At 35.4% G+C, this 27,695-nt stretch overlaps 1 protein-coding gene across 2 annotated transcripts; it reads left to right on the top strand.

The window, feature by feature from the left end:
• Positions 1 to 25,674, top strand: PSMA8 (proteasome 20S subunit alpha 8). Of its 2 annotated transcripts, XM_037509723.1 has the most exons (7): positions 1 to 166; positions 7,084 to 7,210; positions 16,748 to 16,872; positions 19,816 to 19,938; positions 23,095 to 23,214; positions 23,332 to 23,394; positions 25,263 to 25,674. In XM_037509723.1, exons 1-7 carry the CDS (start codon positions 65 to 67, stop codon positions 25,353 to 25,355), a joined length of 753 nt encoding a protein of 250 aa, XP_037365620.1. In that variant the 5' UTR covers positions 1 to 64; the 3' UTR covers positions 25,356 to 25,674. The 2 variants fall into 2 exon arrangements, with proteins under 2 accessions (XP_037365620.1, XP_054550097.1); XM_054694122.1 differs by lacking the exon at positions 23,332 to 23,394.
• The last annotated feature ends 2,021 nt before the right edge of the window (positions 25,675 to 27,695 follow it).

Genomic DNA, 27,695 nt, shown 5'->3' with positions numbered 1-27,695 from the left:
GGGTAGCACGTGCTGAGCTGCGGTAGCCTGGGATACCCAGCCCGTGTCGTTGTAGCCCTGCACGATGGCGTCCAGGTATGACCGGGCAATCACTGTCTTCTCCCCAGATGGACACCTTTTCCAAGTGGAATATGCCCAGGAAGCAGTGAAGAAAGGCTCGACTGCGGTAAGCAAGCAATTTTTTGATCACTGCCCCGCCTCCTGCGCAGTGGCAGGCCTTGGTCACTCACCAGACGACATCAACTTGTGGGGCATCAGGAAAGAGCCTCTCCCACTTGTGAAAAATAGGCTATCCCTTGTGCTGAGCAAGCTCCTTTTTCTGAAATTTGGGCTGAAATTGGCATAGTGAAAATGGGTAGATTTTCATAGCTTTCTCTTGTATCATTTCCTCTGTTTAACAATACCTACAGAAACAAAATGTGTGCGTGTGTGTGTGTGTGTGTGTGTGTTGTAGCCTTGAAGAAATATTAATGCTGTGCCTGGCAAACGGGGAAGAAAACTCTTCCAGTCTTTAACAGTCCACCTAAATGCTCATCGCCCATTTCCTGAGGAGCATCCATATAGGTGGACAAGTAATAATTCCTTCATGTAGGGAGCGATTGTTTAATAAAACGTAATAAAAATCGATAATCCCTGCCCCAGAAATATGGATTAAATCAGTGGGAAATTAAATCCTTGTTGGTGAGGAAACAGTTAAAAACACTGAATCACTTGAAGACTTTGACCTGTGCACAGTAATTGTCCTAAAATTTGCACCTGCAAAATTGACAGCCTTTTAGAGGCTCTCAGCTCCAAGAATCTCCACTTTTAAAATTTGTCTTTAAAAACAATACTGGGGCCTCCCTGGTGGCGCAAGGGGTTAAACACCGCACTATGAAGCAGTCCGCAGCCTCTGCAGCAGGAGTTCGATCCCCGGCCGGCCAGGGAGAAACCCACATGGCACCGCAGACCTCTCCTGTCTCGCCTGCTGCTCCCCTCAGCAGTATACTTCAGTCTGTCCACGTGTTCTGTTCCCCACTCTGTCTCCGGTCCATCCTCTCACCCCCTGCGCATCTGGCCTGTACCTCAGTTCTTATATGCATAAATAAATAAATCTTTAAAAAAAAAATTAAAAAAAATAGAAATAATACTGGAATTTTTTTTAGATGTTATACCTTGCTTTAAGTTTACCTAGCCACATTTCTGCAAAACTTTTAAATACTTGGTAGTAGGGTTCCTGCCAAGTTCTAATTATATTTAATAACCTTAGTGATTTATAAAAATTTAAAAGGAAAAAAGAGCCCTGGTGAACAAAGATGTATTACCTTAAGCCTTCCAAGTCCTAGCCTCTGAATTCAAAAGGAGCCAATGAGCATGTTTATTGTTTATTTTGTCAATTGAGACTCTAGTGATGAGGATTGGTAAGTCTAGCAGAATCTATTTTTCTCACTTTTCATACCAACTTAGTTATGGAGGGAAATAATTCACTTTTATTTTAAATCTATCAAATGTAAAGTGTTAAAAAAAAAACACTGGAAGGAATCTTATCATTTTGAAAGTATTTTTCTATTTAATTGGGCCCATTAGTTTTGCTTCTGTTTTGTAAGTAATTTTTTTAGAATTGTAAATTTAAGACAAGCCTGATGTAACTTAAACCAAAAGGGTATCATTTTGATAAAAACAAAAAGTTATATAATCCCCAGCATGGCATGAAGCATATGGTTAGAAAATAATGCCCACATTTTAGAGCCTAAAATAAAGGGAGCAATGGAAGAAGACGGGGGTATAATAAGAAACCACATTGGCTCATTTTAAATGTTTTAAGGATGCTATAGAACTGATTGATAGCTCCTTTGTAATGAGCAATAAAAGGGTAAGGATATAAAAGTACCTATAGTGGGCATTTTTAAAGATACATTGGAAGGATGAGACAATTTTGTCTCAGGATTCTGAAATTATAATTTGCATCTTTGTATGAAGTTATTCATTGTGTTTCCTTGTGGGTCCTATGGCGCTGTGAACTTTTACATGTGGTAAAGTTTATAGTCATTTGTTTATTAAAATTTTACAAAATATTGTCTGTAAATGATAGTTGATATGATTACTTATAAATATACCAAGGTGGTCATTCTGACCAGTATGTGGATATAATATTTAGTAATACAAAAAATTATATGGATCACAGTTAGCAGCTTTGGATTCTACTTCCTTGTTGATGATTATCTTGCAGCATGAAATGAGGATGAGGCCTGTTTCCTTTCCTGTAAATGAAAAATGTGTTTGAATAACCTTTTGGAGAAGTAATTACCTCTCTTCTTAGGGAAAAAAAGTTAATCCATTACAGTATTCCCATGAAAAAGATAAGATTATTAGTCTTTATTCTGTTCTTTCCCTGACCTCAAATTATTATTAGCCCTGCATTTACTACCTTATCAAATCTCAACTCCCTGACCCAGCCATGAGACTCTTCCATAATCTTATCCATTCTCTCTAACTACGGAGGCAGCTTCATGGCTTCTCTCATATAAGCTCTGCCCTTGTCAGTGAAGAGAGGAGAATACATTGCTTTCTGCCACTCTCCATCTCATTTACCCTCTAAGAATCTCCATACATCTCTCCTCCTTCCTGAAGTCTTCTCTGATCCACTCTCGTCATCAAGGATCTTATCCTTCTGAATGTATAAGCTGTATTACAGAACATTCTACAGTATTTACTATTTCATCTCATATTCTTTTGAATTTTAGGTATATTTCATAGTCTTCTCACACCACCTGGCTAGTAAGATCTTTAAGAATCTACATGATGTAATACCTTTTGTATTTCTACCACATTATATACTGTGGAGGAAGTAAACTAACATTTAGGTGATACTTACTTTGTACCAAATATTTTATGTACATTATCAAGGACAATATTTAATCCCTTTTTTTTATATGTGGAAACTGTGATTCAGAAGCTTTCATAGCTTGCTGAAGGCGCCCAATCAGAAAGTGATGGTGCTTATGTTGACACTTAAATTTTTCTGGTTCCAAAGACTCTGCTCTTTGCATTGTGCCATGGAGCTTGTTATGTAAATACTTGTATATAAACTAGCTTTCATTATCAGAAATGTGGAAACCAGGTATGTATCATGTAAACCAATTGATTTCTGTAAGCTTCAGTTTCTTTAACGGTAAAATATGCATCAAAGTCACACCTGCTTCACAGGGTTGAAGCCACCTTGTTTTTTCAGATTTTCGCATTTTCATTTTCATTCATTTATGTACATATTAAGTTCTCTCAAATTTTGTTGCAAATATATATTCGTATATCCACAGCCAAGATTCTTCCAACTTCACAAGGATCACTCGTGTTGCTCTTATATAACATACCCTACCCACCTCTTTTTTTAAAAAAGATTTTTATTTATTTATTTATTTATTTATGCATACAAGAACTGGGGAATAGGCCATAGGTGCAGGGGGTGAGAGGATTCACCAAAACAGAGCAGGGAGCAGAACTGGCGGATCTACTGAAATACACTGCTGAGGGGAGCACCGGGAGAGACAGGAGAGGTCAGCTTACCATTTTGTGGTGGTAGTGCTGAGACTTAACCCCTAGGCCACCAGGGAGGCCCTGGATTGATTCTTTTACTATTGAGCTTGGCAGTTCTTTGTTTAGTCTAGATTCTAGTTCTTTATCCAATGTGCAATTTGTGATGTTTCTCTCAGTTTCTGCCTTGTCTTTTCATCCTCCTCACATGGACTTTTATAGAGCAAAAGTTTTTAATTTTGATGAGGTTTAATATAACACTTTTTCTTATGGTTCATTCTTTTTGGTGCCTTGTCAAGAATTCTTTGCCAAACCCCCATATTTTTTCCTGTGTTTTCCAAAAAGTTTAATGTCTTACATTTAAGTCAATATTTCATTTTGATTTAATTTTTGTATATAGTATGAAATATAGGCTAAAATTCATTTTTCAACAGAGTATTTTAAAATAAATCTCAGATACCATAATATTTCACCTGTAATATTTCAGTATGGAGCTCTAAAAAATAAGGAAGTTTGTGAAACTCTTATCACTCCTAATGAAATTAGCAAAAACTTCTTAATATTTTATAATAGCCTATATTCTAATTTTCCTTATTGCTCATAAAATCTTTTTATAGTTCTTTTATTTGACTCTGCATCTAAAGTCCATGTATTACACTAAGCTGTTAGGTATCTCTATCTTATGGTTGGACAGCTTTCTTCCCCCTTTTTTTTAATGCCTTAAATTTCTTCAAGAACTAGGTTGTTTGGTAGAGTGTCCCACTTTCTAGATTTGTCTAGTAGTTTCCTTACTCTTGTACAACTTATTATTTAGAGATATAGGTATATGAATGCATACATCATTGTAAATGTTGGTTTCAAGAATAGAACAAGTTGTTCAGCGAATAGGGAAGGATGAATTTAGGTAAGATTTAAGAGAGACCTGAAATAAAAGCATTCCAGGTAGAGGGTATACCACATGTAAAGGCTAAGAGTGTCAGGGGGAAAGGATGTCCTGAGCAAACTCCATATAGACTTTGTGGACTCCACCCCCACTCCATCAAGACACCGGGAATTACAAATCCCATGATCCCCAAAGGGAGGTTGCAAGGACCTAAGGGCACAGTTAAGCAGCCGTTTTTTCTGTTTGTGTTTATAACCAGCCATGTGAGAGGGCCTCTCTCTCTTGGCTCGCTCTCTTGGCCAGGCAGTGCTTGGTCTCAGCGGATCATTGGAATTCCAGGTCAGCAGAATGGGTAGGATTCATTTATGAACTTGTCTCCCTCTTTTTCTCCCTGAGTTATTCATGTCCTCATTTCCCCTTTCCTTGTAAATAAACCTTTGACTAACCTTTTGTGGTGCCTGCAGTTTAAGTCCCCTTTAAGCACCTGGGTGAGGACCAACAGTCAGGCAACCAGTTTTATATCGGGGTTGCGCTGTAACAAGAGGAGGGAAACAATTAAATTTGAGAAAATCTTGAAAGAAGACAGTGGATCTTATGGTTGGTAAGCAGTGAACTTACTGTTGGTGAAATAGGTCTAGAGCACGCCTAACTTGATAGGCAAGACAAAGCAGTTTGAAAAAAGTTTCTAAGTACAGTGGAAAGATACTCAACTGGAGAATATCTAGCCCAACTGATATTATTATCTGATCACCTGGGCTGCGTGGTGGAGACTAGGTATATGTTGGGAGTTAGGGCATGGAAAGGTGGGGAGCAAGAGCAGAAACTGGAAAACCTAGTAGGCTATGTAGAGTGTGCATCGAGGCAAGAAGTGATGGTTATTTCAACTGGAGTGGTGATAGAAGTTAATAGCTTTTACTGATAGACTGGACAATAGCTTGGTAATTGACTGGAAATAGATGATGTGGGAGGAGGAGCTAAAATGTATGACAACCTTGGTTTTGACTTGAACAGTTAAGTAGAATGGTGTTTCCTTCTCTGAGATGATTTTGGCTCTCAGTTTGTGATACTTTTAATAAGCTTTTATCTTTAACTTTTTGTTCTTATTATTTATTTATTTCAGTTAGGATGTTTTAGTTGCAAGCCTTAGAAATCCAACTCAGACTAATTTGAGGGGGAAAAATGTATCTGTTCTATAGTTTGTTTTTTTTAAAAGATTTATTTATTTATGCATACAAGCACTGGGGTACAGGCGAGAGATGTGGGGAGGTGAGAAGATTCACCAGAGACCGTGGGGAACAGAAAAGGCAGATTGAACGAAGTACACAGCTGAGGGGAGCAACGGGCAAGTCAGGAGAGGTCTGCTGTGCCATGTGGGTTGCTCCCTGACCAGTTGAGGATCGAACTTGTGCTGCAGAGGCTGCGTTGCTTAACCCCTTGCACCACCAGGGAGGCCCTGTTCTGTAGTTTTTTTAAGAAGTGAATCAAGTATCCAGAGGGAACAAGGGTTAAATCTTGCTTTTAGGCTCAGCTGTGTGACTGCTAGGTTCTTAAGTGATATCAGCAAAACTGGTCTGTGCCTCTCTTCATCTCATGCTTCCTTTCCATATTTTACTCTCAAGACAAAACTTCTCTAAATGGTAGTTTGTAAATATCCCTAGCCTCAAGGTTCCCAGTGATAAATAATTATACAATTTTCCAAACACTTCCAATAAAACTTTAAGAATTTATTGTTTAGCTACTCTGGATTACATTACAGCCCCACCTAAAGACAGTATTTCTCCAAGAACAATTGAAGTGCATTTGTTCATAGGACAAATAAGAGATCTCCATTAACCTTTGTAACATTTATATTTTCAAAGATTTACTTTTATTGACACTTCTAAAATTCCTGGAATGAACTGTACTTATTTATGCATTTTACATATTTTTCTGGAACTCTGGATTCTGTTTTGAATATGTTGTTTTGAATTTTGGGCATTAGCTTTAAGTAGAATCCTTTAGTACTTTTCTTTATTTATAGAGAGTGTTACATTTGCCAGATTTAATATTGTTAACATAGCTTTCTTAAGAAGAGTTAGGAACATTTCCACTTTGACTTGTAGCATAGAATAAATAGTATAGGAATTATTCACATCAGAAAATGAGAAAGAATTTATCCATTAATCTTCTAGGCCTGACATCTATTTTTGAGGAGAGTTCTTTTCTGATATTATCCCATATTTGTTAGTAAGATGAGCTTTCTGTCTTTATTTTAGTCAGTCTAGGAAGTTTTTTCTAGTCATCATTTTCATTCAGGTGTACAGATTTCTTAATTTAGGGTTATAATTGTTAAATGCCTACTTTTTCACACTTGTATATGTGTTTTTTACTCTTTCCCCCTCTTGGCCAAGATTAATTGTGAAACATCTCTTTTAATTATTTCTTTTCAAAAACATCTCAGTATTATAATTTTTTGTTTCCCCCCAATCATTAACTTCTGTTTTCCTTATTTCTCCCCTTAAATATTTTCATTCCTTTTTAAGCTTATTTTGAATACTTACTTTCTTATTTTATAATGTGAGATGAATTAGAATTCTCCTTTTCTCCTTTTTATTGAATGTTTAAAGATAAGTGTCTTTTAAATCATGCTTTACAATAACTTGATTTTTAATGTTAAAACTGACAAATGATTATTTTTAATGACTTGACAGGTTGGAATTCGAGGTACCAATATAGTAGTGCTTGGAGTAGAAAAAAAATCTGTTGCCAAGCTTCAAGATGAAAGAACTGTGAGGAAAATTTGTGCCCTTGATGACCATGTCTGCATGGCTTTTGCAGGTACTATTGACGCTGTGGAGTATCTCAGTGTAATATGGTAATAATAAAACAAAGGCCCCACTAGAGCTATTGTGCTACATCTATACAGCATGGAGTTATACTCTACTTTTTATTAAACACAAAAATATGCCCTGTCCTTTATGGAAAATCACAGCTACTAGAATTTCTGATAATGAGCTTTGATAAGACAGAAATGTTAAAAGATACATCTTATATAACCTCAATTATAACTTTATGGGGCCTCCCCGGTGGCGCAGCGGTTGAGCGCTGGGTTGCGAAGCTGCCCGCGGCCTCTGCGGCGCCGGTTCGATCCCCGGCTGCTCCCCAGCCACCAGAGGAGGGTCCCACATGGCGCGCAGACCTCTCCTGCCGCCCGCTGCTCCCCTCAGCAGTGTACTTCGGTCCTTCTGCCTGCTCTGCTCCCCGCTCTGGCTCTGGTGGATTCTCTCACCCTCCCACGCTTCTGACTGTACCCAGTGCATGTATAAAACAAAAACAAACAAACAAACAAATAAATAAATAAATAAAACATGCCTCTATAAAAAAAAAAAAAAAAAAAAACTTTATGTAACTTTTCTTTTTAAACTTTTTATTTTGAAATAATTGTAGTTACTCAGGAAGTTACAGAAAAACACAGGTAAGTCCCCTTTACCTTATATCCAGTGTCCACCCTTGGTAACATTTCAAAAACCAGTAAATTGAAAGTGTTACAAGCTCACATTCACCAGTTTTGCAGACACTTAGCTGCATGTGTGCACATGCTAGTGTCTGTGTGTGTAGTATTAGATTTATCACTTGCGTAGATTCATATAGCCATTACCACACTTAGGATTCGCAACTCTTCCATTGCCATAAAGTACCTTCATGATATTCCTTCTCCTCTCTCTAACCTCTAGCAACCACTCATGTATTCTCCCTCTCAATAATTTTGTCATTTGAGAAATTTCTATGGATAGAATTATGGCTTTTCTCATTCAGTATAATTCCTTTTGCAGTTCATCCAAGTTACTGCATATAATAATAGTCCATTGCTTTTTATTGCCAAATAGTATTCTGATGTAGTTGTACCAACTTTGTTAACAACTCACCCACGAAGGTCATTTCATTATTTCCAATTTTTCCATATTATAAAAGCTGATATGAACATTGGTGTACAGGTTTTTATGTGAACACAAGTTTTCATTTCTTAAGGGTAAATGCTCAGGTATATAATCACGGGATTATATGATAATGTATACTTAAGTTTTATTAAAAAATAGCCAAATTGTTTTCCAGTGTTTGTAGTAGTTTATATTCCCACTAGCAATAATTTATTTTCTTTGCATCCTCAGCAGTACTAACTATTGTTACTATTTTTTATTTTTGGCACTATAGGTTGTATCAATAGCTCCTTGTAGATTCATTTGCATTTTCTTCATGGCTAGTGATGTTGAACTTACCATGAATTTAGTTGCCTCTATAACAAACAAGATACATAATTTTTTTTTTTTTTTTTTAAGAGGCATGTTTTATTTATTTATTTATTTGTTTGTTTGTTTTTACAAGCACTGGGTACAGTCAGAAGCGCGGGAGGTTGAGAGAATTCACCAGAGCCAGAGGGGGGAGCAGAGCAGGCAGAAGGACCGAAGTACACTGCTGAGGGGAGCAGTGGGCGGCAGGAGAGGTCTGCGCGCCATGTGGGACCCTCCTCTGGTGGCCAGGGAGCAGCCGGGGATTGAACCGGTGCCGCAGAGGCCGCGGGCAGCTTCGCAACCCAGCGCTCAACCGCTGCGCCACAGGGGAGGCCCAAGATACATAATTCTTGTCTTTTGTTTCTTTTTTCTTTTTTTTTGGCTCATTTTCTGATTTTGTTTTTTCACACCAGGATTTTATACTGAAGTTTAAAAACCTATTAAGCAAAAGCTATCTTTTTTATCTTAGTGTCTTAAAAAGGAATCATCTTGCCAAAAACAAGCCTTATCAAATTTTAAAAGGTTAAAATCATTCAGAGTATTATTTCCAATTAAAATGTACAAAAGAAATCAATTAAAAAAAAAACAAAAGAAGAAGGATACCTGGAAGGTACTCAAATATGTGGTTATTTAACATTATTCCTGAAAACCTATTGGGTCAAAGAGGAAATTGCATGAGAAATTAGAAAATATCTTGACACGAATGAAAATGAAAACACAACATATAAAACTTATGGGATATAGCAAAAGACATGCTAAATGGAAAAATTACAGTTTAAACACTTACATTAATAAAGAAGGTAGATTTCAGTTCAGCAACCTAACTGACCTAGCGAAGTCTAGGGCCAGACATTTTGCCTGGAAAATTCTACCAAATGTTTGAAGAAGAATTAATACCAGTCCTTCTCAAACTCTTCCAAAAACTTGAAGAGGGACACTTGTAGATTTATTCTATCAAGCCAGAATTACTTTGACAAAGACACTACAGGAAAAGCAAATTGCAAACCAGTATCCCTTATAAATATTAATGTAAAAAATACCCAAACAAAATGTAAGTATTCCAAATTCAGCAGCTATGAAAAGGGTTATATACCATGACCCAGTGAAATTTGTACCTGGAGTACAAGTATGACTCAACATATGAAATCAATCAATGTACTATACCACATGAAAAAGAAAAACTACATTTCAGTTGATTCAGGAAGTCTTTGACAAAATCCAATACCCTTTTATGATAAAATCATTCAACAAACTAGGAAATTACCTCAACGTAATAGAGATTTTATATCAAAATCCCACAGTGGACTTCACACTCAATAATGATAGACTGAAAGCTTTTTCTCTGAGATCAGAAATGACACAAAAGAGGCCCACTTTTGCCACCTTTGTTTAACATAGTGATGGAGTTCATTGCCAGAGCAGTTAAGTAGAAGAGGGGACTACTCCTCAGCTATAAAAAAGATAAAATCTTGCCATTTGGAACAAGATGAATGGTGACAGAAAAATACCATGTAACTTTACTCATGTGAAAAATAAAATCACAAAGCAAACAAAACATAAAACAAAAGCAAACCCTTAGATTCTGACTACAGAATTTTGGTTACCAGCAGTGAGGACTGTTGGGATGGGGAGGCAGGTAAAATTAGTAAAGGGCCAACTGTAAGGCAGTAAATATAAAATAGACTTTCAGTGGTGATCATAATTAATATTTGGTAATGCATTTCTGTACACTAACAGTGAACAGCCTGAAGAGGAAATTAAGAGAAACAATTCTATTTAGAATAACATCAAAAAGAATAAAATACTTAGGCGCAAACTTAACCAAGAAGTAAAAAGACTTGCACACTGAAAATACAAAACATTGCCCAAAGAAATTTTAAAAGGCACAAATAAGTGGAAAGACATCCCCTGTTCATGAATTAGGAGACTTAATATTGTTAAAATATCATTTTTACCCAAAGCAGTCAACAAATTCAATGCAATTCAGTGCAACAAAGTCCCAGTGATGTTTTCTGCAGAAATAGGAAAATCCATCCTGAAGTTCATATGACATGTCAGAGTCCTACATAGCCAAATCACTTTTGGAAAAGAAGAAATCCTGATTTCAAAATGCACCTCAAAGCTTCAGTTAGTACAGTGTAGTACTAACATGAAGAGAGACATTTAGACAAATGGAATAGAATAGAGAGTCCCAAAATAATCCTTGCCTATATGATCAAATAAATTTTAACAAGGGTGCCAAGACCTTTTGTAGAGAAAAGACAGTCTCCAACAAATGGTGTTAGAGAAACCATATATTCACATGCAAAGGAATGATCACACTATATAAAAATCAACTCAAAATGGACTAAGGACCTAAACATAAGACCCAAAAGTTTAAAACTCTCAGAAGAAAACATAGAGGAAAGCTTCATAAGATTAGATTTGTTAATAATTTCTTGAAATTAACCACCAGAAGCACAGGCAAAAAGGAAAAAGTAAATAGGACCATTCAATACTTCAAAATTAAAAACTGTCATGTTTCAAAGGACACAGAGTAAAAAGGCAATCTGTGGAATGGAAGAAATTATTTGTAAAATTGTATATTTGATAAGGGACTTACAGCCAGAATACGTAAAGAAGCCTAGAACACAACAACAACAACAACAAAGCAAACAAATAGCTTAAATAGCTATTTCTTCCATCCACATATTAACCAGGCCCTACTCAGTTTTGGAAATCAAACAAAATTGGGTGTGTTCAGGGTAGTATGGTTATAGATAGATATTTCTCCAAACAAGATATATAAATAGCCAAAACATACATGTTGCACTCACTCACTAATCATTAGGGAAATGCAAATCAAAACCCTAATGAAATACCTTTTCACACCCATTAGGATCACTGTTAATCAAACAAACAGGAAATAGCTAAGAATGTTGCTAAGAATGTGAAGAAATGTGAGGGCTTGTGCGTTCTGGATATAATATCATTGTGAAAACAATATGGAAATTTCTTTTTTTTCCTTTTTTTTAATTTAAATTTTATTTTTATATTCCCCATACAATTACAACCCCCTTATTTTGACCCCAAGCCTTCCTTTCCCCACCCCCCATAGAGTGTCTCTGGCTCATAGTTGTTTGTTGATTTTGATTTTTACTTTCTTATAGTTATTCTTTTTCCTGGTCCCTTATTTAAGTTTTCTAGATTCCTGCTATGAGTGAGACCACCCGTTATTTTTCTTTTTCTTTCTGGCTTATTTCGCTGAGCATGATCCCTTCCAGCTCCATCCATGTTGCTGCAAATTGCATGTGTTTATCTTTTTTGAATGCTGAATAATATTCCATGGTGTATATGTACCACATCTTCTTGATCCAGTCATCTATTTTTGGGCATTTGGGTTGTTTCCAAATCTTAGCTGTTGTAAATAGTGCTGCTATAAACATAGGGGTGCAGGTGCTCTTTGGAATTGATTTTCTGTGTCCTTTGGGTAAATACCTAGGAGTGGAATTGCTGGATCATATGGAAGCTCTGTGTTTAGTAGGTCAAGAAATCTCCAGACAGCTCTCCATAGTGGTTGGACCAGTTTGCACTCCCCCCAACAGTGAAGGAGAGTTCCTTTTTCTCCACAACCTCACCAACATTTGTTGTTGCTAGTTTTTTTTTAATATGTGCCATTCTCACTGGTGTAAGATGCTATCTCATTGTAGTTTTGATTTGCATTTCACTGATTGCAAGTGATGTTGAACATTTTTTCATATATGCCTGGTTGGCCATTTGCATTTCCTCTTTGGAGAAGTTTCTTTTTAGCCCTTTGACCATTTTTTGACTGGATTATTTTCTTTGTTTTTGTTGCGTCTCATCAGCTCTTTGTAGATTTTTGTGGTCAGTCCTTTATCATTAGTGTTTTGTGCAAAAATGTTCTCCCAGTCGGTGGGGTTTCTCTTTTTTTTTTTTTTTTATTGTCCCTTTTGCTATGCAGAAGCTCTTTAATTTGATGTAGTCCCAGTTGTTTATCTTTGCCTTCTCTATCACTGCTTTGGGTGATGTGTCTGTAAAGATGTCTTTGATGTGCATATCATGGAGTGTTTCGCCTATATTTCCTTCTATGTATTTTATGGTTTCAGGTCTTATGTCTAGTTCTTTAATCCATTTTGAGTTGGTTTTTGTGCATGGTATGAGGTAGTGGTCAAGCTTCATTCTTTTGCATGTAGCGACCCAGTTTTAGTATGGAAATTTCATAAAATTACCGTATGATTCAGCAGTTTTATTTCTGTATATAATCCAAAAGAATTGGAAAAACTCAGATATTTGTCCCCCCAAGTGTACACATTATTCACAATAGTCAGAAGGTACAAATAAGCCAATTTGTGTATATACACAGTGGAATATTGTACCTTAAAAAGGGAGGAAATTTTAACACCCATTATCACATAAATGAACCCTGAAGACAGTAGGCAAGTGAACTAAGTAGTTCAATTACTGTATGATTCCGCATGAAATGCCCAAAGTAGTCCAGTTTATAGAGACAGAAAGTAGAATGGCAGTTGCCACAGTGTGGAAGGAAAAACAAAGTTACTGTTTAATAAGTTCACTTTCCTTTTGGGAAGATAAAAAGGTCCTAGAAATGGATGGTGTTGATTTCCCTACAGTGAAAAGGTACTTAATTGCACTGAACTGTGTATTTAAACTCTCCAAGATTTATGTTATATATATTTTACTACAATAAAATAAATTTGTAAAGGAATCACCTTAATATGATATGGACTGCTTTAACTTCTGGCACACATACCTTTCTGACTTTGATATAATAATAATTTAAGTATGTTTATAACTGTAGCAGAGTAAAATAAGTATTTACTAGTATTCTCCCCCACTTTTAACTGATTTTGTAACTGTGTCATACCTAAAATGTCTAACTGAGGGGAGTTGGTAAAATAAATCATGGTCTGTCTATGCGGTAGCTTAAAAGTACAGATTCTGGAACCATCCCAACTGGGTTCTAAACCAGACTCCATTGTCCACTACACCTGTGAATTTGGGCAAGGAACTTTGTGGCTCCTTGCCTCACTTTAATCATCTGTGACATGGGGTTAGTGATCATATCTAACGTAATGGCACATATCAAAAAACTAGCAACAACAAATGTTGGCAAGGATGTGGTGAAAAGGGAATTCTCCTACTTTGCTGGTGAGAGTGCAAACTGGTTCCAACCATTATGGAAAGCTGTCTGGAGGATCCTCAGTCTACTGAAAATGGAGTTACCATATGACCCAGCAATTCCACTCCTAGGGATCTACCCAAAGGACACAAAAACATTGATTCAAAAAAAAACCTGTACCCCCTATGTTTATTGCAGCACTATTTATAATAGGTAAAATCTGGAAACAACCCAAATGGCCAAAAATAGATGACTGGATCAAGATGTGGTATATATACACAGTGGAATACTATTCAGCTATCAAAAAAGATAAACTCATGCCATTTGCAGCAACATGGATAGATCTAGAAGGAATTATGCTCAGTGAACTAAGCCAGAAGGAAAAAGAAAAATATTGGATGGTTTCACTTATAGTGGGGATAGAGGGGAACCAAATAAGACATCAGTGTAAAAAAAATAACAACAATACAAAACACAACAAAACAAAAACAGACAATTATAAATCAGAGAGACATCCTGCAGGGGAGGAGGAGGAAGGAGCACAGGGGACTGTGGTGATGGTGCATGGTGCATTGGTGAAGAAAATCCTATGGGGACTATACCTGAGGAAAGGGAGGAGGAAAGCAAACATTGTTTAAAAATGAACAATGATGTAAAAAATATATATTAAAAAAAAAAAGTAAAAAAGAAAAAAAATAGTATCCAACTTAAATTGATTTGTTTACAAAAATTAAGTGAGTTAATACATGAAAGCATTTAGAACAATGTTTGGCATATGGGTGTGTAACCCACTACTACTACTGTGAGGGATATTATTATTATTACCTAGTGGCAGTTAGAAAAGGAGGTCATGGAATCTATATGTAGTGACACTGGAGAGGATCCACAACATATATTTAGACTAGTGTGTTACAGTAGAATATATATAATATGGTCCTATTTATGAATTGTGAATTGTATGGTAGCTTTTATTCCCTCTTTTGAAATATTTTACAGTGAGCACATATCAGAAATATTACATACAGCACATTTGAAAAAGTCACATTTTGTTATTAATATTCTTAAATTGTGCTTTCAATATGGAAAACAACCCCTGAGAAATTTCAAAAATTGAAAAAAAATATTATTTCATGTAGCAAAAGAAATTCCATTTAATAGAAATTTTACATTGTGATAGTATATAAAGTTGTGGTATAACAATAAAAGCACTGTTTTCTTCTCTAGATTATGTATTTATAAACAAAATGAAATTGCAGTTTTCACTGTTATCTTTAAATAGAAATTGTTCTTTTCTGAATTATTTAGTATTGATTAATATAATTGCTGCTACTTATCTTTAAAAATAAATATGCATACATGATGTGGTTAGATAAATTTATCACTATTTTCCCTCCTAAAAACAGTTATATTATTCTAAGTATGATATGTTTGTATTTCCATAGATCAGGATCATTTATTTTGTAAAGCGGAAATACTTAAAATCTCCTTTCTAATCAAATTTTCTTATTGAATGAAGCTTTTAATAGGGTAGACTAAGTCAACCTTTTCCTCTTTCTTTCTCTCTGAAACATTTGCAAAGAGAATTGAATCACTTTCTCTTCCTGTAACTGAGTATCTGATTATCATTCACACCCTACCCATGAGTGTTAGAGTGATTCCTAACAGTGGCAAAATCTGACAGCTTATTCATTGTTGACTACTATTAACTATCTTCAGGGACTAACAATTCTTCCCGATTTGTAGAAACATAATTTGAAACAGTGTTGGAGGAGAACAAGAGTTTGTGACTGCAAAAGATTGATGGTTATATGAGAAATAGCTATTTCAAAGATTTTGTGAACTAGTTTTTTACGCAGTATAATATTGAGAGTGGACAGAGCAACAAAGTGGCCATGAAGAGGTCAAACGCCAAAGAAGTCTTCAATAGAAATGTTAGCAACAGTTGCATCCCTTTAAATTTTGGGTTAGTTTGCTATATTTGATAGAAATACACTATTTTCTTATAAAAGTATTGAGAATGAATGAATTCATGTTTTGGTATGGCAAAAGCAAGACCAAGTATTTTCTTCATTTTTTTAAAATTATTTATTTATTTATTTATTTTGAATATTTATTTATTTATTTATTTATTTATTTATTTATACAAGCACTGGGTGCAGAGAGAAGCGCGGGAGGGTAAGAGAATTCACCAGAACCAGAGCAGGGAGCAGAGCAGGCAGAAGGACCGAGGTACACTGCTGAGGGGAGCAGCCGCAGGAGAGGTCTGCGCGCCATGTGGGACCCTCTTCCGGTGGCCTGGGAGCAGCCGGGGATTGAACTGGCGCTGCAGAGGCTTCGCAACCCATCGCTCAACCGCTGCGCCACCGGGGAGGCCCTATTTTCTTGATTCTTAATTTGCAAATCTTTAATCTTAGCCAAAGCTGAGATGTCACAGCTATATTGAATGCACTTTGAATTCAATGGATATATGTTTGATAATGAATATTCATTGTTTTCATAAGAAATCTAACTTCATGACTCAGGCAATTGGTTTTGGAATCAGGATAGACCCATCAACCACTGAATAGTCGACCACTGATGTTTTCCTCCCAAAGAATTTTTTAAAATTTTTTAAAATGCAGAGATTTAAAATATGCATTTGGTAAAACCTAATAACCAGCCCAGTTTCTGTGAATTCGAACCTTTTTGTTTTTTGGGAAATAGTTTACTTACATTACTTACATTGGTATTTCACCTTTACTCTTAAAACCATTTACTTTTAAAAGTAAATAAAAATGCATCAAATTAAATTTTGAAAATCAGAATGTTGAACTAATATTCCACATATGCCTTATAATGGACATATATTGTGAAAAAGGATGTTATAAGAAAGATTTCTTGGTGGTTAAAATCCTTTTAACAAGGAAAAAGGCATTCTTTTTTGTACTGTATTGACTTCTTTCTTAGGACTGACTGCTGATGCTAGAGTAGTAATAAACAGAGCCCGTGTGGAATGCCAGAGTCATAAGCTTACAGTTGAGGACCCAGTCACTGTAGAATACATAACTCGCTTCATAGCAACCTTAAAGCAGGTAAGTCAAAATCCTAACAGATAAATCCAAGTTTTCTCCTTTTCCATCATGAGTCCTATTATGAATACTGTAATCTCTCCCATCATTCAGACTACTAAATCTGTTGGATTCCTTGTACTTTCTCACACTTACTTCATACTCACACGCTTATTCCTGTGGAATGATTGACTTGATTACTATTGTAGAAATCTCTATCAATATCAGATGTGGAAATTACGTTAATATTTAAAGAACAGTAAATCTAAACTTTTAAGGGAATTTCTACACTTTCGGATAAGTAATAATAGGGACCATGTATTCACATTTACTGAAGAATACCCACAATTCTACCTACAAACCTAACACAGTGCTCAGCTTTAAATAAGACCACTGAATTCACATGTAGATAAGAAAGTTTGACATAAGTTAATTATAATGTATTCAGGTATTTTTTCATTTATCATTTTGTTTTCTTATGTCAACATAGTCTTCACATTTATTCTAATTATATAATGCTGTTTGTAATTGCTATCTGTTAATTATTTAGGTTGTTTCCAGTTTCTTTCATTTTCTCATTACTTCTGTCAATTTGCTACTTTAATAACATTATTCTATCTTTGTCACAACTTTTCTTTTTCTTTTTTGAATTATACTGTTAAATTAATTTTTGGTATGGGATTACTAGATTAGAAATTGTAATTGGTTTTAAGACTCTTGTTATATGTAGCTAAATTGCTTCCTAAAAAGATTGTACCAATTTTTATTGTGCAACCAGCAATGCATAAATGTATCCCTGAAGGATCATCAGTATAGGGTTTTTCATTTTTCTTTTATTTTGCAAATAAGTATAACATAGTGCTATAATAGCTGTTTTAATTTGTATTTTATAGTTAGTAGTAAGGTTGATTAATTTCCACATGGTTTGCTATTTTCATTTCTTCCAGTGTAAACTATCTTTCCTTTGGCAAACATACTAGTGGTTAAAGAATGTGTCCACAAGTGCCAGAATTTGGGGTTTTGAATCTTGGCTTTTCTAGTTCCTCATTAATGCCTTGGGCAAATTATTGAGCCTCTTTTGCCTCAATATTCTTATTTATAAAATAGTCATTAAAATAATACCTCTCAGTGTTGAGTTGCATTAGGAATTAAATGAGTTAATATATTTAAAGCATATTGCTTTCTGGCATGGACTTTATTACCATTTGTCCATGTAGAGATTTTTGTTATAGACTCCATATTCTAGATATTAAAGTTTTAAGTACATATTTATAAGATGTTCCCTATTTTGTTGCAAGAGAGGCAAAAACTTCCTATTCTACTTTTCTTTTATATTTGCTTTGATTTCCCCAGTCGTTAAAAAGGTACCCACCAAAAAAAAATAAATAAATAAGATGCAGCATATTATGTACAAAAGGTTCCTAACTGTGCATTTTAGATTTCCTTCTAGAAACATAAAGGCTATGTATAGAACATTTATAGAAGTATACATTGTAAATCTGTAGCAGTGGGGTTGCTAGTGGGGAGGAGCCTGGAGCTCTGGGACAAAAGGTATACTTTGTATACTTTTTGTACTTTCAAATTATATTATCTCTGTATGTATTTCTTTTTCATTTAAAAAAAAATGACAAATCGAGTAGATAAAGAAAAAAGACCTCTTATCTTGGTGTAAACAAAGAACATTAGGAAATGCAGAGGGAAGTAAGGTATAAACCCTATTCTTTAGAGGTTATGGTTGCAGTTTAACTATTTGTATCCAGAATTTGAAGTGATGCATAAAAATACATGTGATAAATTTTAAGAATTAAAAAGAGATGTAATGCGTGGACAAATTCAAGAAGGAAGCCAGTATTAATCTATTTCAAGCCACAGCATTACATGTAATCCTGAGCTTTCTGTCAGGTCTGCCTCTTTGCACAATTTCTAGGAGCACCAGTCTCAAAATTAGTGTGAATTCCACTCCCTGGAGCACAAATCCAGGAAGTTCCTGGCACTGAAGTAAAAAGAAACATAATTGGTTTCTATAGCCCCATTGTCTGCAAGGAAAAAGCATAGCATGCGTTATTTCTTTTTTTTTTTTTTTCCCAAGAGAAACAAAGGTTGTCTTGTTTTGGTCCTGAAAGAAATATCTTAGTTGGGTTTTTATGTAGAAACAACTTAGTATATAGTCCAAAGAATATACTTGATAATAGTATCAAAAAGGAATACTTGATAATGATAGTTATAATTACAGGGTTCCTCAAAGTAAACCAAGGACTTGCTTTCAAAACACAGCTGATTGAAATCAGCTTTACTAAGAACCAAAATGTTGTGACATACACAATCCTCTGCTATATTAAAAAGATTACAATCTATTGATAGTTATATTACCAAAATGTACATAAGGCAAAAAGAAAATAGTGTTAAGAGCATATATGCAAGTGTATGATTTTATTTTTTTTTTTAAAGATTTACTTATCTATGCATTTACGAGCTAGGGTGTAGGCAAGAGGTGAGTGGGTGAGAGGATTCACCCGAGAGAAAGTGGGGAGCAGAACAGGCAGATGTACTGAAATGCACTGCTGAGGGGTGCAGGCAAGACAGGAGAGGTCTGCTGTGCCATGTGGGTCAGCTCGCTGGCTGGGGATCAAACTGGTGCTGCTGCGGCTGTGGATAGCTTCATTGTGCTGCATCTTAACCCCTTGCACCACCAGGTAGGCCCCTGATTTTATTTTTACAGATACTATACATTAACTTTTTAAAAATGTTAATCATGGATTGAGGTTAGTACAGAAAAGGTTAGGAAAGGATTTTAAAGATATACAGAATTGCAGGGGATGGGGCAGAAAAAAGATATAAAGAATCTATAAAGAAGATCATCTTGACAAGAATACTTTATTTACTAATGGAATTTGTTATTTGATAAGTAATGTTATCCTTTGTGTGACCTCATACAGAAAGTAGTTATGACAACATTTTATTTTTCAGAAATATACTCAGAGCAATGGACGAAGACCTTTTGGTATTTCTGCCTTAATTGTAGGCTTTGATGATGATGGTATCCCAAGATTATATCAGACCGACCCCTCTGGTACTTACCATGCTTGGAAGGTGAGTCATCAATTTAATATATTTTAGAACTTGAGTTAATAGTATTTACTGTAATGCTTTTTCACTGTCAGAACACGACCAAAAAACTAGGTTGTATTAAAATATTTATAATGGTACAAATTTCATGTAATCCTTTAGTTAATCAGAAACCATGATAGTTTCCAATGGATAGGGAAACACAGTGATTTTTTTATTAAAAAATTAAATACCCATGCATTAAATTATTTCATAGAGTTTGCTTACTACTATTAAGAATCAAATAAACTAATGGAAAAATATTGCCGTGGTGTTTATGTCTGTGTTTAGCTGCCTGTACTCCTAAGATTTTATAATAAGCCAGTTGAACAGGCCAGTAAAACCGTGCTTATATTCTTGCCACAAAGATCAGAATACTTGTGTCAGCTACACATTTTCTTTTAAACTTCCTGGATATTTTAATTGGTAATCAGAAGCTATAATTATGTGCATCAAATAGCAGACATTTTTTCTGCCAATTAAAAATCTTTTGTATGTCCTAAGATTTTTCATGACGTTCAAAACTATGCCCTAAGCAAAACAAGTTATTACATTCAATTTTTCTCTAGATATTTTGAAGTCTGCCATCTTCTGTTTGCATTTATCATTGCATCATCATCCTTCATGTCACATAATACTTTCAAAGTTTACATTATTTTCCATCCTAATTTGCTGGTCCCGGGGATCAAACAGAGAAACATTTTTATTTTAATGTCATTGGTTAGGAAATTTATGGAATTTTTATATTTGGGGGAATTTTACTGATTTTCTAGATCTGAAGCTGTGCCTTACCATTGTGTCTTAAGGCCGTGTGGTGTGGTGGGGAGGAGGTGAACATGTACACCCCATATTGTTTTACATATTGCACTTTCTTCTAAGATTTCGGTTGAAAGAAGTAATGTGCTACTTTTTAAAGCATCTACACAAGAAATAGTTTGAATCTTTTAAGTTTTACATATTTGGTAACTGAGGCCAGAGGTTTTTGTTTTTTTAAGTTCCCACCGTTAGTTAATAGTAAAACTGGGATTAGAACTCAGGGTCTTCTGCATATCAGTCTAACCTGTATCAGTAGCCTGATAAAATGGGACAGTGTGGCAATTGCAGACACATCTATGATAGTGGCTTGCTGACAAGATTTTTCAATACTACGTTGCACACTTACAAGATGCATGTAGATAACATGTGAAATGGTAGTAGAAATAGTAAGTTATAAATATAAACTGTGATTACATGACCTGTTGCAAAAATGAGAATAGAAATAGCTCTTACCAGCACTTTGGTTTGTTGGGATTCTTTATCTGGCTCATTACACAGACTTTTTTTTTTTTTTTTTTTTATTTAAGATTCTGGGCCATTTGTGATCCTGCCTAAATGGGTTACAGAACTTTTCCATTTACTTTTTTCATTTTACTTAGGAATAATATGAGAGACCCCCAGGAAAATCTCTTCAGTTCTAGAACGTCTTCTCCCTGTTTCCACTGTGTAGTAGTAAGTTTATTTTTCCGAGAAATCATAATAAACCATCCCATCCTTACGATAACTCCTTCTACATCTGGTAATTCTATGGTATGAGAAGTTCAAAATGGCCAAGTAGAGGTCTTAGCTTCTAGTCCAGTGAAATTACTGTTACATTCCTTGGAAGAAACATCCCCCTCCTTACCTCCCATGTAGGAATTAGAACATTTAAACTAATAGAATCCGGTAGAGATGGAAAGGAAAACCTTTACAAGTGGACCATGAGAGGTACTAATGAGATTTAACTCTGACCCCTAGATTTGTGACTTTGGGGGAAATTAATTCCTGGTTCCTGCTTGGGGGCACTTATAGGACCTTGTAGAACAAAACCTGGCCTCATAATCACCCAGCTAGTCCTATAGCTGAGCCCTCTGTAGTTTCCAAATTTCTACCAGACTGACTACTTCAGGGTGATAGAGGACATAATTTGCTCAGTGACTCTCATGGGTGTAAGCCCTTCCCTCACCTTCTCTCAGTCAGTTCCTTGGTCAGCAGCAGTGTTTTGTAGGATACATGACAGTGAAGAATGCATTCATTAGCTCCATAGGTAGTAGAGCTAACAGAAGCTTCTGTCACAGGGAAAGGAAAATTACATTCAGGATAAGTTTCCCTTCCACTGAATGTATGCTGCTGTTCCTTCCATGACAAAAGAGTCCAGTATAATCAGTCAGTCAGCCTGGAGATAGTCTTGGTGTCACATCTGGGATGGGGAGGGAGAGATGTGTTAAACATCCTATATCCTGTGCACAGGACAGCCCCCCACAGCAAAGACTTATCCAGCCCAAAATGTCAATAATGTTAAGGTTGTGAAAGTTCACTTTGACCTTTCCAACCTTTTCATTTCTTTTATGATTTGGGTTAGTAATAGAACCTATTTAATTGTTTTTGTGATAGTTAAATGAAATAATCCATGTCATATGTTTAGCATAGTGCCTGGCACAAAAGTGATCTGTTATTATGAACTACTATTATCATTATTATTCTCATAATACTAGTACTAATACTAGTTAGTACTAATCTGAATATTTAGATTTAAGATCATTCCATATACCGCCTGCAACCATACAGTCAGGGAAATCAGTTTGGTTCTTTCCTGCATCAAATGAAAATTTCTAAAGAACAAAAAAAAGGGGGGGAACATAACGGAAGAGGCCCCTCATAATAGAGTCAAAGAAGATAATGAATCAATAATTAGATGATCACCATACTTTTTTGTAAGTTCTAAGAAAATAATGAAAGTCCTGTTCATGTAACTAGCTTTCTTCATGTTTACATTCTTTTTTTTTCCCCTTTTATATCATATTGTACAGTGATGCTTCCTTTCCTTTCCATATCTTTTGCAGTCTCAACTTTAAATTTTTTCTGGTTATCAAGGATTTGGGAGCCATTAAAATAATGGAAGCATTGATCAGAAAAGAGTGAAAAAAGTTATGCTGCCATTACATATTGTTTAAATATTATCCAAATGAACTGCTGAAATGCTAGCTAAATTTCCAAGCCTATAATTTTCATTTAATAATTGTACTCAGAAATACTGTCGGTAACTCTAAGCATCTAAGCTCTACTTAGTAACCATAAATTCATTCATACTGCAATGATATAAATAATTATCTTTTAATTTTCAAGGCAAATGCAATAGGCCGAAGTGCTAAAACTGTTCGAGAATTTCTAGAAAAGAATTACACAGAAGATGCTATAGCAAATGACAGTGAAGCTATAAAATTGGCAATAAGAGCTTTGCTAGAAGTAAGTGATCTAATAAAGCATATTCAGAAAAGCACTTTTTTTCCCATTGTCCAACTACTTAAAACATGAAATTTACTGAAGTGATTCTAAAACTACACTACTAATGTTTTACATTAGGTTGTCCAGTCTGGTGGAAAAAACATTGAACTTGCTATCATAAGAAGAAACCAACCTTTAAAGGTACATCATTAATTGAAGAGAAAAGAATATCTGTAGCATAAAGTATTTTGACAAAGTTAAAATATTGTGGACACCTGTCATTCTTCATTATAAGCCTGAAACATCCACTGACACTATGACAACTGTATTTTGTTTCAATAGGCTAAAATATCCACTGGTTTGCATGTGCTTTGTTGCCTTTCCCTTCACCTCTATGAAGACTTAGATGTTATGAGAATTACATATATTTATATAGGTCTACTCCATTTAGTATATGTTCTTGTAAGTAGCAATCCCTATTGAGTCAGTCCTTTAGGGGTTACTGTAGCATATTATCTGTGCAGATTCATTTCTAGCAGCACTGAGAAAGGAATTACTCTTATCATCTTCCAAAGTCAAGATAGTCATTGTTGGGTTTTTTTTTTTTTTTTTAAGATTTATTTATTTATTTATTTATACAAGCACTGGGTACAGTCAGAAGCGCGGGAGGGTGAGAGAATTCACCAGAGCAGGGAGTAGAACAGGCAGAAGGACCAAAGTACACTGCTGAGGGGAGCAGCGGGCGCGGCAGTAGAGGTCTGCGCACCATGTGGGACCCTCACCCGGTGGCTGGGGATCGAACCGGTGCTGCAGAGGCTGCAGGCAGCTTTGCAACCCAGCGCTCAACCGCTGCGCCACTGGAGAGGCCCAGTCATTGTTGTTTTGACACCATATTCGCATCTTCTGTTAGTCAATCAGTGGATGGGGACTTGATAGGAGAGCAGCAGAGCGTCTATAAGAGAATGGTACAGGGTTGTGGGGTCTGCCTGTACATGAACCCACATGAAAAGCCATGGTGCTGAGCACAGAGTGTTAGGGGAGTCGTGTTGTCATCCCTGCTGCCAAGATCCCAAGGACAGACATGCCAATATCATAGGGACAAATAACCACTAAGGCCAGAGTTATCTCTTCTGTCACAGACAGATATGTGCACGTGGATAGATGGACACACACACACCAGTTACACATGTATTTTTACTTACGAATGGTAGACTGATATGTATACTGGCAGCAGAGTTATACTAGCATTCCACATTAATATCTCAGGATAGATTGCATTGCTACTAGAGCACATGGTTTGGAATTGGATTGAGCTGAGTTTATGTTCCAACAGATTCATTTGTTTTCATGCTATGACCTTGAGCAAATTGATCCCATCTTCGATTATAAATAAAATTGATTTAAACAAAATAAAAACTCTTTTGGCTTCAGCTTTGTGAATGGGTTGTAAGCAAAGCAGTATAAGTGATCTTTACTTTTTTGGATATTCTGTGAGCTGATAAAATAGTCAGACCCTATCAGAGAATCACACAGTAGACGGTGGTAAGGTATGTTTAGTAACGAGTTATTTGCTCATGAATAGAATAAGCTTTGCATTAATGTGTTTTCAGAATATCATGCATATATTGGATTTGTAATGTGGTGTCATATTTTGCACTACTTTGTTTTTTAGCATAATAATCATGAAAATGACAGAATTGTGATTTGTAAATAATTATTCCAAGTATGTTGCTTTTGTATATTAGAAATAAATCTTGAACTCAGTGAAAAAACTTAATGGTTTTCAAAGGTAGAGGGGTGGAGAAGGAAGACAGATGGGTTAAGAGTGCAGGTGATTTGGTGGAGGATGTGAAACATGTGCACATAGGGGAAAATAAGTTATTTTTTTAAAAAATTAAAAGTATGTTACCTTTGAACCTTTTAAACCATTTTACTCTGTATTTGAAATTGTGAAATGTAAGTTTTAAATAGAATTACAAATTTATGAAACATAATTAGGTAACTTCATTTTATATTTACAAATGGTTGCTATAATTGAAACTTGCTTTTTACATTTTTTTTCTTTTCAGATGTTTAGTGCCAAAGAAATTGAATTGCAAGTAACTGAAATAGAAAAAGAAAAGGAAGAAGGAGAGAAGAAAAAATTGAAGAAGACTGCCTGATTCTTAGGGTGAACACTGGGAACTTTTAATGTTTTCTTGTATTCCTTGGAATTACTTAGTGAAGTTATAAAGGAAATAAGTTCATTTGTGGCGTTAAATTTAGTTATATGCTGTTTGGAGAATGCTGTCAAAACTTGTGGCTATCTTCAGTCTGTTATATGAGCAAATATACATTAGACAAAGATTCTCTATGAAAAAAGGTATCAGTAATTGTTGAAAGCAGTCATAATTCTACATAAACCCTGAGAGTATTCTAAAACTTGTCCAGTGTATTACTTTTCTTCATATATGCAGACTTGATTAAGAAAAAATTTCAATTTGAAAAATTAATAATTTGTTGATGTTTGAGTATCAGTTATCAATAAAGAGCTGTTCCAAAATAAACTGACCGTTGAGTTGTATTTATAGATGAATGATAAAAGCAACCTTGTTTGTGAATTATCAATTTTGTCAGAACCTTCTACATTGAAAATATTTAATCACAATTATTTCACCTCTTTCATTTTATAAGTTATAGTATGTTAGTTTGTCCATGAAACAAATATTAAAAGCCTGATCCAAATAGATAAGTAAAGTAAAATATGTAAAAGAAGTTATTAAAGCAGCTGAACAGGGTGCTATATGAAAACTGGAGAAGTAGGTATGTGTCGATCATAGTATTGATTTGTACTGTATATTAAATGTGTCCAGTGTGTTAGGTTTGTTACATGTTCCATCAAATATCTGGGTGCTTACTATGTGCTTGGCACTATGCTAGGCTTATTGGGAGGAACAAGAGAAATATAAAAATTATGCCTACCAACAGAAAGGATTTGATCGAAATGTACTTAACGCTTGTAAAGAGGTTATATTTGAAAACAAAGGTTTATTTAAAAACAAAAGCCCATATATCATATTGGTTTAGAGCTTTGCCTTGTTTTTAATGTTCTTTTTGAAAACAGGGAGGAAAGAGCTTGAATTTGTACAGAGGAATGAAAAACACATAGGAGGTAGTAAGGAAAAGAATCAGTAAGGAAAAGCAGCTATCCTAAGACCATCCAGCTCATTGGTGGTTGTAGCATTCTGAAGCAAGGGCAATGGAACAAGAGGAGTCAGAATTTTACAGCTATAAAGATCTTAGAAAACCAACTCACTGGTGTTCATCTTGGGCCAGATTCCCATGGCCTTCTGCTGCTGCATATCAATTCCTCAAACAGAATGACTACAGGGCATTTTTCTAAAGTAGAGTGAACAGAATATTCTGTTCTGACTTATGCCCTTGACTGCCTTTCTGATTTCACTGGAACCATGGAATTTCATGGTTTCTTTAAAACTTTGAATCAAAGCCAAGTACCTGTTCTCTGTCACTTCCTAGCCCTGCTTAGCTATCCAGAAGCAAATTTGCTTCCTAAATAGAAAGTTTGCTAAACAAAATTTTATCACTTTGGGAAAAAATAAACATGTCTTTGATAATCATCAGTAGTCACTGATTCATTCTCTCACCACAGACAACACAGGCCGGGTGAGATGTGACATTATCCTATACTGCAGTGAACCCATCATGAACTGTTGATACTTAGTACATGGCTTAGCATCTTGCATGTACCTTCTCCTTAGCACTCATCATGCAATAACAAAATTATCTGTTTGATGTACTTATTTGACAAATACCACGTGCTTAAGTACAGATGTCATGTTAGATTCTAGGGATACAGAGGTAAAAAATAGACTATTTTTGTTGTTACTGTGTAGTGAGTAGATAGATATTAAGCACAAATGATTATAATTACAGTTGGGATTAGTGCTGTGAAGCTGTTTCTGTTTTCCCTAGTAAACTAGAAGCTCTTTTGGAGGCAAGGCTGGGAACGCAAGTCTTTTCCATTTTTGTTTTCACAGCTTTACCTATTGTTAGACTTAATATATGCTTGTTGAGCTACATTAGTTCGAAAATTGTTGCAAATATCAGACATTAGGAAGAAGGGGGAGACTAAAGATAGAGTCTAAACTCTCACTTGGGTAGGAGTCAACTTCCTAATCTTTTTTGTCCTTGTTGAACATTCTAATGAAGGCACCACTTAGTCAATATATTGCACATAGGACCTCTGAAAGTAGATACAGACCCTGGTTAATAAAGGTGAACTTCCAGGAAGAAAGAAATGTGTTGTAATGCAAATATGACCCTAGGACACTCTGAAGTAATTTAAAGTGCTGTTCGCCTACTACTCATCCCTGATTGAACATTCTATTTGTGCCAGGTACCAGAAAGGAACAAGATATGGTCCCTATCTTGAAGAGGTCATAGTACCAAAGAGTTGAGCCCATTCTTACATGTTATATAAATAATGAAGGTCTATTTCCTTT

The sequence above is a fragment of the Talpa occidentalis genome, unplaced genomic scaffold, assembly GCF_014898055.3.
Source record: "Talpa occidentalis isolate TD23 unplaced genomic scaffold, MPIMG_talOcc4v2.1 talOcc4.13, whole genome shotgun sequence".
NCBI classification, from domain to species: Eukaryota; Metazoa; Chordata; class Mammalia; order Eulipotyphla; family Talpidae; genus Talpa; species Talpa occidentalis.
This window is presented reverse-complemented; position numbering and strand designations above follow the sequence as displayed.